At 40.0% G+C, this 11255-nt stretch overlaps 1 protein-coding gene across 3 annotated transcripts in view; it reads right to left on the bottom strand.

The window, feature by feature from the left end:
• Positions 1 to 1450: 1450 nt before the first annotated feature.
• Positions 1451 to 11255, bottom strand: part of LOC105810279 (E3 ubiquitin-protein ligase RNF103) — a 115597-nt gene continuing 105792 nt past the window's right edge. For 2 of the 3 annotated variants that reach the window (XM_012644221.1, XM_012644219.1), the window contains 3 exons: positions 5848 to 5969; positions 3012 to 3126; positions 1451 to 1976 (listed from right to left, as the gene is read on the bottom strand). In XM_012644221.1, coding sequence (XP_012499675.1) covers positions 1834 to 1976; positions 3012 to 3126; positions 5848 to 5969 — 380 coding nt within the window. In that variant the 3' untranslated portion in view covers positions 1451 to 1833. The remainder of the gene's footprint in view (positions 1977 to 3011; positions 3127 to 5847; positions 5970 to 11255) is intronic. The other variant, XM_012644220.1, reaches the window with a different exon arrangement.

Here is an 11255-nt window from a genome sequence, read left to right as displayed (position 1 = left end):
TACCAAATGGCAAGTTTCAACAATGTTACAACTGCAATTACTTTTGTACCAACCTAATATTATTCAACACTAAAAATAAATGAGTCATCAAGCCATGAAAAGACATGGAGGAAACTTAAATGCATATTACTAAGAGAAAGAAGCCAGTCTGAAAAGGCAACATACTGTATGATTCAAACTATTAATATATGGCATTCTAGAAAAAGCAAAACTTTGGAGACAGTAAAAAAAAAAAAAAAGACCAGTGGTTACGAGGGAATTAGGGGAGCGTGGGGTGAACAGGTGGAACACAAAAGAGTTTTAGGGCTGTGAAACTATTCTGCATTATACCATGATGCTGGATACGTGACATTATGCATTTGTCAGACCCATAGAACATGCAACACCAAGAGTGAATTCTACTATAAATGATGCACTTTAGGAGGTAATGATGTGTCAATGTAGACTGTAACAAATACGCCCTCTGGTGTGGGATATTGATAGTGGTAGAGGCTATGCATGTGTGGGGGCAGGTGGTATATGGGAAACCTCAGTATTTTCTGCTCAATTTTGCTGCAAACCTACAACAGACCTAAAAAATTGTTTTAGAAAACAAAACTATTCTCTGAAGATGACATCAGGAGTAATAAGAAGGTCCTCTGGATTCAAGATTGCCATTTTCTGTGATGAGACTAGAAGGACCCCATTGTTTCAGGATTTTGTGACAGAATAAACAAAAACCAACCTGTGAGTGGTTGAGGTTTTTTTCCTCCCTGGCTAAGTTAGTGCACACAGGACTTGGACCAGAGGGATCTGGGTTTGAATCCCAGCTTTGCCACTTACCAAGTTGAGCTGTTTCCCTTATTTCTAAAGACTGAATGAGATCATATATGTCAAAGAGCTTTATAAACTGTCAAACACATACAAATATAAAGTGCTACTGCTAAAATTATTTATAAATGTATCTTAAGAATGTCCCTGATGCATGGTGATGACATGATGACAACTTGCCCCTCATGGTCAGCTCCTGGCTTTGAGAAAGTGCTAGGGGATAGGCCCAAGTCCCATGCACCAGATAACCAGCTCAAAGCAGGGACAGGCAATGAGAGGGTGAAAGATAACTAATCCTACAGCTGTCTGATCTTGGTGCAACTTGCAAAGGGAAAAAAGGGACAAAACCTGCAAACACAGCCACAACACCACAGGACATAATACAGCCATCCAGCCAATGGGACAAGCAGCACAGTTCCCAAGCATCCTTTTGGTTAAATAGATGACAAAATGCAGAAGAGTGGCTCCCACACCATGACTATGAAGGCTGGGGAGCAGCACACTCAGGGCAGACTTTTCCTGAGCCTCCAAGTCCCAAACTCTTGCTATAGCCCCTCCTCTCTTTCCAAGGCCAATATATGAAACAATCTGGGACAGCAATACCTTGAAAGTTCACTGCACATGACAACCTACTATGGGGCCAAGTGTTAAAGCAGAAATTTATTAAAATCCATTTATGTAGTGTTTTACAGACACAATGCAAAGTTCTCAACATTCAGGCACTCACTTCTTTTCAGAAGTGCTTCATGAGAAGATGAATTTCTTTGCCCTCCCCCCAATAAGATATTTGTTTATGCTCCTGAAAATGATGCATTTAATTACACCACCTTCCTAAGAAGAATTCCTTTGAGATCCCAAAACCTCTGCAGAGTGAAGAGATACTAGCAGAGAACCTTTTCGAAAATGCAATGGCTCACCCAGAAGTGCAGTGCAAGAGATACATAAGATGGTGGCTCTTCATAGGAGTGTGCACACCCAGCAGGTGAGCCATGAGGATACCCTGAGGGCCCAGATGGGCAACCCCTAGCTGCGGAGTGTGGCCAGCCGGGACTGCATGGCCTCCAGAGCCTCTTCTTCCTCCTCCTCCTCTGAGGCGGCCATCGCTCCTAAAGGTTCAGTTTCTGGAAGGGCGTCAGTCACTTTACTGGGTGCCTTGCCCAATGCCCCTGAAAAGAAAGAGCAGTTAACACCACTAACACCATATTGGCTTAAGGAAGTAGTCCCACACTCCTCCCTGCCTTTCATTCCTGGACCAATCTGACAAATACAGAAAAGGGGCAGTATAACAGGCTGTTTGGGAAGGGTTTTGCTCAAGGGCAAATGTACAAACAGCAAATTGGGATGACACCAAAGTCATAATAATTGTAAGGAGTTTTGACTTTAAGAATCTTGGTTCTGAAGCACCTAATCTAAATTCCTAAACACTACTGAAACTTAACTCAAAATTTTCTCCCTGAATAAAAACCAAATTGTTTTCTAAATCTTCACAAAGTATTTTCTTGGAATAACTATCTCCTTTCTCCCAACGACTTAAACCAAATGAACAAATAAAAATTAAATCCACCAATTTTTTCATTAAACACAAAACTCAGAAAATTCAGAAGTAAAAATAAAGTTTAAAAACTGTTTAACCATCACTCAGAGATAATTTTATTTATTCTGCTTCCAGACTTCTTCTTATAGACATTTTGTATACAAAAGTACAAGGCTTTTTTCATACAATATACTGTAAACATCTTTCCATGTTAATGACTATATTTCAATATCATCTATCCCAGCTGTATTGTATTCCATTAAAACAGCTATAACTGATTCAGCCAATACTGTATCAGGCATTTAGGTTGTTTCAAACTTTTCAATATTATAAATAATGCTACTTACACTAAACTCCCAGAAGTCAATCTGTTAGGTCAAGGGCTTTTAACAGTTATTGCCAAATTGATTTCAAGAAAATTTATAGCAATTTAAATTCCCAGCAGCAGTATAGGAGAATAATATTGCCCCTTATTTTGGAAACTCTAGAAATTTTGAGAATTCTTTATTTTTGTGTTTTTTAAAAGATGGTCATAGATATAGTTCTTAATTTTCAAGAAATAACTTATATACTCTTAAAAAAAAAAAAGAGAAGGGAGTTACAGCCTAAAGAAAAAGCAGGAAGAATGGCCATAAAAGAAGAGAAAGGGTGAATCTCATGGTCATACCTGCTGTAATTTCAAACAGAATTTTGTCAATTTCCATTTCTGCTTCTTCCTCCATTTCTTCCTGATCATCCATGCTTTCAAAAGTGTCCTCCAACATCTCCTCTATGATCCCAGCCTAAACACAGAATAAACATGTCACTTCCTTCAACAATTAAATCTGTTTCCGGCAGACACCCCTAGACACCATCTGGACCATGCTCCAGTTTCAAGTCCCGTCCATCATTTCAAGAGTTGACAGTTGGCCAAAGGAAATACTGGAAGCTGTCCTCTGCAGAAAGGCCGCAAATGCCCAAAGGGAAATGGGTCTCCAAGTTTAGCACTGAGCTTGGGGAGTGCCACTACTCGCTATCAAGCAGGGCTTCCTAAAGTAACCCAAACTATGATGGCAGCATTTGGGGAACAACCTGCTGACAGATGAGTGTGTTCCCTGAGCTATTTTGGGAAGTATCTGCTCTAACATTGCAAATATAATCTGTGAATGCAGGAGTTGGAACACAGTATGAAAACTGGCTGGGGTCATAGTAGACACCGGGATAACAAATGCCAAGAGCAGGGTGGGAATCCAGAAAAGGCCTGCAGAGCACTCCAGCATGTCCAAGTTAACAGCTGCTGGCCCACGGTGATCTGGTAGGTCTGCAAGGATCAATCAATTCACCCACTCCTTGGAGAATTAAAACAATGTTTCTGGACCCAATGAGGTAAAGGCCAAACACTGTACTGGGAGCCCTGTGCTTTGCCCTCATGGTGGCACCATGGCAGGCACAAGCAAATGGCTCTAACACCAGCCCAACACAACCAGGCCCTGCAGTGTTCCTGCTTAGCAGTGCCCTAAACTCCCAGATAAGGCCCTACTGAGTGTTCTTTGTTACTGAAACAAAGGGTCAGAACAGCACTCTTCCAATGTCAAAAAGGGGGCTGCTGACATCCCTGGGCAGAAGTAGTAGGAAGGGGCTGAGCAGCTATGGTGGAGGGCAGAAGAAAAGCATGTGTTCAGGCTTCTGAGAAGCTGCCAGAAAAGGAAAATCCTGATTACCTTGTCACTGGAAAGAAATGAACCGCTAGCTTTGTACCTTGACATTCCAGTGATTGAAGGAGCAGAAGGTCACATGCAGCAGCTCCAGCTCTGGCTCCCCTGTACTCAGCCAGCGTACAACTCTCACTGACTATGCTGATGGGATCAGATTTAAAGCAACTCTCTATTCTGTCTGCCTTTCTACTTCCAAACCACTGAAGTGACTCTTAATGACATGAATCTAGCTAGTGCCCTATTCTGCCCATTTTTAGATCCTTTAAAAATGAACAAATTCACATTCATGGCCACCCGGGTGGAGCCCTGGGACCTTCCTGAATGGAAGTCATCTTAGTGCTGGGACTACTATAAAACAGGTTCAATAAATACTTGTTAATCGGTTAAAAGAGCCCACCGGAATCCTGTCTGTAATAGCCCTTCACATTCTGGAGGCAGAAGATGTCACTCAGTTATTCATTCAGTCAGCAACCATTCAAATTCCTGCTCTGTGCCACACAACAGGCCAGGCTCTGGCAATAACCATAGTGACTAGGACTGTGTCCCTGCCCTCAAGGCACTGAACCCCCATGGGAGGCTTCAGTATCTACTATATGCAAGCCGTCCTCCACATCTGTATTACTCCAGTATTCAGAATCCACTGTGAAAAAGATTCCAGATTCTAAAAACAGGATTCCCCTCCAATCCTGTTGGCTGTATGACTTAAAATGAGTGGGTGTGAGAAACACTGCAAGAATTATCTCGTTATCCAGTTCTAGATGGACAGTCATCACCAACCTTGGGGCAAGACATCCACTCACCACTTTTAAAGGACATACCCTCCTGACCCAGTTTCTTCCTTACTGCTCCCGCCCAAGGCCCACAGCTGGGCCTGGGAGTTTTATGTTGCTTTTCTTTCCTATCAATTTTTTTCTCCAGTCCCTCTCTCCATGTCTTATAATCTTTTGTATAATTCAAGTTCATTAATGAAATTGCCCAGGAGGAAGGGAGGTGACTTCTGTGCACGAACTCTGTATACTCTCGGTTGTCAGGCCAAGGTTTGAGGCATGAACAGCACCTGTGAGGGACTTCCCATCACCATTTCCTCTGTGGCAGCTCAGGTGATAAGGTCAGGCACCTGTGCTTCAACTCCAGATCTTCATTTAAATGCCTAAGGTGACTTCAGGCAAGTTACCTGGCAGCTCAGACTCAGCTTCCTTAGTGTGAAAAGGGGACAAAAATACTTACCCTCCCAGGGCGGCTGGGACAGTGAGTGTGGTTCACCATTGGCTGTGGGGACTCAGTGACAATACCCTCCTTATTCCTGTCCCTGTCTGAAGGCCACCAGTATAGGTCCTTGCCAGGCTCTGATCCAGGGGGTGGCAGATATTTATGTACTTTCTATTTGGTTCTCAGTCTCTCCTCTTTTAGTTTAAAACAGAGATCAGCAAAATACAGCCTGCAGGCCAAATCTGGTCTGCCGCATGTTTTTGTAAACGTTTTCCTCCATCTCCTTGCTCATGATGGAGACTGCAAACCTTATCTCCTTGATTCCTAAATGGTTATTCCCTGGATCCCCCATCTTCCCTAGAGCTCTGGGTATACTTTTTACTTTTAAGGAACACTCTGGCAATCTGACCCAGCCTCTACCACGTTCAGTTCAAAAATGGTTTCCACAAGCGTTAATGGCTGCTCTTCTATCCTCAAAATCATTTCTGTCCAGCAGCTGCAGTCTGTCCATTCCCACCCACCCATATCGCTACCCTCAGCCACTTGCTGAGAGTTACTCTCAGTGGTTTGGAAGGGGAAGCAGGTCTAATGCCAGGTCACCTTCATCATCTCTTTGGATAGCTCCCGCATGGTGGCCTGAATTTCTGGGATCTTCACAAGACTTTGCATGGCCTTCATCACTTCTGTGCTCTTCTGCAGGGAACCAGCCACTCGCAGGACCGCTGAAAGGGAAGGGGTACAGTCAGATTGTTCAACAAGATGGAATAAAGAGAGACAGCCAAATTATGAGCCATTCCAATAAATGGAAGCAGTAGCAGATAGACTCCCGAAGTTATTTTATGTACCTTTAGACTACTTTACTGTGCTAGTTGACCAAGAGACTGACTTTTCTAAATTTTGTGTTACCCAGGCTGCTGCTGGTGTGAATTCTCTGAGCATTCAGGCCAACTGGCCAATCTGCAGAGTGGCCTGCCTGAAGCCCTGTAACTGACCTTTTTAGGAAAGGAAGCCAGCTGGGAATGACTGTGACACCCAGGACAAGTCACAAATTGGAGAACAATTCTAGACCTTTTAAGGGCCACACTGGAACAAGAAGGCTTTAAACTGCCCAAGCAGAGCTTCCCATACACCATACATCAGCCTATGGGCAGAGTCTACTCTATGTGGAGCTTGTCACTGGTCCTCGGAAAAATGAGAGAAATTGGGATAAGACACAGTGCATATATGTGTGACACTGTGAGGTGGTTACAGTTCCTTGCTGGAGAGAAACATTCTGTAGTCTGAGATCATATGCATACTACAATCTTCATTATAAGAAATTGTGGAAGTAGCAGAAGATCATTTCTTCCTTCCCCCCAGATGTTTTTAACATGAAAAAGAGTTGGCAACCCTCCAAATCTCTTTTGGAATTTCATGAGACTTAAAGTTCTGAGAACTGTTATACATCAAGCTGTTCACTAACAATGGCACACAGACTTCCTCCAATGCTATGGCTCCTGGCTCAGCCAGGAGTCACTACAGGTTTACCTCTAGTGGAATCCAGACCCCAGGAATCTTTCTCATCTAAGGAAAAATAAGAGTGACCAGGGAAAAGACTGTCTGACATATATAGCAATCTGTGATTTTTTCCTAAAGGAGTAAAGAAGTTTGCTAGTTGTGGAGAATACTTCATTTCTCTTGACATTGGAATAGGAAAGTAAAATATTTATTAATTAAAATTAGTATAATGATAGAGGAAGTATCAAGAATCTGTATGGCTGAAATAAGCAATAAATTACATACGGCATTATAATATCAAAAAGAGATTCTAAAATGTTAAAGTTACTATTGATTATTGTACGAAGATGAGAAGAATAAAAATAAAGCAAATTCCAGATAATTCTGTTGGAATTATAAAAGTCTGATGTCTACATGGGCCTGTATTTTATCCTCAATTTGCATCCTGAGTTTGTAACCCAGGGAGAGTGCCTGAACATGACACATATTCAATAAACTTTTTTGAGCTGGGAATTAGTAAAAATAAGTAAAAAGATGGGAGACATGGAAAAAATTATGACTAGAAGTGTTAAATAATGAATCATTTGTATTTTGAAAAAGGTATAAATTGCAGATTATTAGATGGAACAGCAAAGGAAGAGTCAATGTAGTAAGAAAAAGAGGAAGCAAAATGAACTTAGAAATAAAACTTATTACAAAAAGATTTAAGTTGATAACCAATCAAAATGGATAGGGAAAGTGGGTTTTTAAAAGGCCAAACTAAATGTATATTGTATACTTGATAACTTAAAACAAAGGAGGTTGCTATGGTTTGAATGTGACCCCTCTAAAATTCAGGTGTTGCCAGTGTGACAGTATTAAGAGGTGGGGGCTTTAAGAGGTGATGAGGCCATGAGGCTCCACCATAAAAGAGACTGAATCCTCCTTTCCCCTTCTGCCATGTGAGGACACAGTGTTCCTACCCTCCATAGGATGCGGCCCTCACCAGACAACTGACCCTGCTGGTACCTTGATCTTGGACTTTCCAGCCTCTAGAACAGTGAGAAATAAATTTCTATATTCTTTATAAATTGCCCAGTCTCAGATATTCTGTTATAGCAGCACAAAACAAACTTAGACAGAGGTATAAAAGACTGGACGAAGATGTATTTTCTATGTTCCAAAAGGAAAAAATGGTGTGGCAGATAATTATTTCATAATAAAAAGTCATGCCTTCAAAAGAATGAGAAGATAAGCCACAAGTTGCAAGAAAAATTTGCAAGAGACATATCTGTTAAAGGACTGGTATCCACAACATAACAAAGAACTCTTGAAACTCAATAAAACAAACAACCAAATTAATAAATGGGCAAAAGACCTGAACAGACACCTCAGCAAGAAGTTATACAGAAGGCAAGTAAGCATATGAAAAGATGTTCAAAATCAGGTCATAAGGGGATTGCACATAAAAACAATGCGATACCACTAAAAACCTATTAGAATGGCCAAAATCCAGACCACTGACAACATCTAATGCTGGTGAGGATGTGGAGCAACAGGGACTCTCATTTGTTACTGATGAGAATGCAAATGGTTTAGCCACTTTGGAAGACACTTTGTCAGTTTCTTATAAAACTAGACATATACTTACCATATGATCCAGCAATCGTGCTCCTTGGTTTTTATACAAATGTATTAAAAACTTATGTCCACAAAAAAAACCTGCACACAGATCTTTATAGCAGCTTTGTTCATAACTGCCAAAACTTGGAAGTAACCAAGATATCTCTCAGTAGGTGTATGGATAAACTGCTACATCCAGATTAATGGAATATTATTCAATGCTAAAAACAAATGCGCTATGAAGCCATGAAAAGACATGGAGGAAACTTAAATGCATATTACTAAGTGAAAGAAGCCAGTCTGGAAAGGCAACATATTGTATGATTCAAACTATATGACATTCTCAATATACGTAACCTAAACATTTGTACCCCCGTAATATGCTGAAATAAAAAAAAATTTTAAAAAAACCAACTATGACATTCTAGAAAAGGTAAAACTATGGAGACAATAAAAGACTAGTGGTTGCCAACGGTTAGGGGGGAAAAGGGATGAACAGGTGGAGTTTCAGGCCAGTGAAACTACTCTGTATGATACTATAATGGTAGATTCATGTTATTATACATTTGTCCAAACCCATAGAATGTACAGCACCAATTGTGAACCCTAATGTAAACTGTGGACTTTACATTATAATGGGTGATAATGACGTGTCAATTTAGTTTTATCAATTGTAACAAACGTAGTGGTGGAGGCTATGCATGTGTGGGGCAGAGGTATAAGGAAACTCTGTTTTCTACTCAGTTTTTCTGTGAATCTAAGACTGCTCTAAAAAATAAGTTTACTGAATAATAAAAACTATACCCAGAAGATGAAATTAAGAGTAACAGCAGGGCCTTCTGGATTTAAGACTGCCATTTTGTATGATGAGACTGGAAGGACCCCACTGCAGTCAGTCCTGACATCAGGATTTCCCTACAGAATCTACAAATCCCATCTGCAAGACAGTGGCTGGACTTTTTTCCTCCCTGGCTAGTTAGTGCACCTGTGACTTGGACCACAGAGAGCTGGGTTTGAACCCCAGCTCTGCCATTTCCTGACTGATTGAAGACAGTAATTCAGCCAGCTGACCTGTTTTCCTTATTTGTGAAGACTGAATGAGATCACATATATCAAAGAGCCTTGTAAACTGTCACACACATACAAATATAAAGTGCTACTGAATTATTTATAAATGTATCTTATGAATGTCCAAAATGTTTGACAGTTGGTTATGATGCATGACCACACCTTGCCTCTCACTGGTTGGCTCCTGACTTGGCCCCTGAAAGCGCTGATAGGTAGGCCCAAGTCCCATGCACAAGAGAACCAACTCAAAGCAGGGACTGGTAATGAGAGAGTAAAAGAAACCTAATCCCATAGCTCTGGTATAAGCCACTGTGACCATGTTTTCTGTTACTTGTTGCTAAACATATTCTTCAACTAATACAACAAAAGAAAACAAAAATAACACCCCTTATATTTTATGACATATATATAACACTAATTCTAAAGTCTGAACAAAATCCTAATCATAGCATTGCTATATAATATTCTAATGGACTCAGGTGCCATTTATAATAAAATACTAAAAATGTCTTCAAATATATTATATAAAGTCCTACAGATGGAAAATAAACTTGGTTCAACTAATACAACAAAAGAAAACAAAAATAACACCCCTTATATTTTATGACGTATATATAACACTAATTCTAAAGTCTGAACAAAATCCTAATCATAGCATTGCTATATAATATTCTAATGAACTCAGGTGCCATTTATAATAAAATACTAAAAATGTCTTCAAATATATTATATAAACCCATTAAGATCAACATTGATTTATATTCAAAAGGCATGGGTGGCTTACTGCCAAAATACTGCATTTAAAAAACAAGAACATGCGTGAACCTGGGCTGTATGAAGCTTAAAAAAAAAAAAAAACAAGAACATACAGGATATACTAGAATATAAGTGGCATCAGTGTAGTGATTGTGTCCCATTGTGTTAACAATATGCTTGGTCACACAGACTGCATCAATAAATGGTTGCTGAATGCAAAAATGAATCAATCTGCAAAGAATTATTTACCGGCAGAAAGTCGCAGAAAGTATCTGTTAGACTGAAACACAAATTCTTATCTAAAATCTTCAAAAACCAAAGCATTCATAGTATTGTCTTCTATTTAGTTAAATGTTAAATGCCACTGAATTATATGCATAAAATGTTTAAATGGCAAATTTTTTATATATATACTTTACAATAAAAAATTCTCCTAAAACAAATTTAAAATTCTACAGAAAACATTACTAAGTCAGCATTATAAAAACTAGCTGACCATGTTTAAAATTAGAAAGCTCAAAATTACATAGAGGGGGTCATGAAATAAAATGAGCAGCGTTTCACTGGTCATAGCTCATTTTTGCTGGAGCCCTAGCCTGCCCCAGGCCTGTCTGCAGGTCCCCCTGGGTTCCAGGCTCTCTCCAACTTCAGGGCCTCTTTCGTGTTCCTCCCTCAACATGGGGGGCTGGGCCCCAATGAAAGCTCTATACAATGGAGACTTGCTGGATGAAGTTTTTTAAAACTGTAGAATGCTTCACAAATTTGTATTCGTTCTTGTTCAGAAGCCATGCTAATCCTCTCAATATTGTTCTAATTTTAGTGTATGTGCTGCCCATGAGAGCACTAAATTTCTTTTTTATTTGGTGGGGCACCCACTGTGTCATTTCTGTTGCCTAGCATTGTGCCTGACACAGCTGATACTCTAATATTTGTTGAATAAACCAATAAATGAATTTCGAAGAGAACAGGGAAAACTATCATATTCAAATTGGGGAAAAATATTAAATATATTAGTAACTTGATAGGAAACAACACTGAGGTAGCTTTATAAAGACTCAGGTGCTCCTATACAAATACTACATATT

The sequence above is a fragment of the Propithecus coquereli genome, unplaced genomic scaffold, assembly GCF_000956105.1.
Source record: "Propithecus coquereli isolate 6110/MARCELLA unplaced genomic scaffold, Pcoq_1.0 Scaffold208, whole genome shotgun sequence".
Taxonomy (NCBI): domain Eukaryota; kingdom Metazoa; phylum Chordata; class Mammalia; order Primates; family Indriidae; genus Propithecus; species Propithecus coquereli.
The sequence above is the reverse complement of the archived record's forward strand: the minus strand, read 5'-3'. Positions and strand labels throughout refer to the sequence as shown.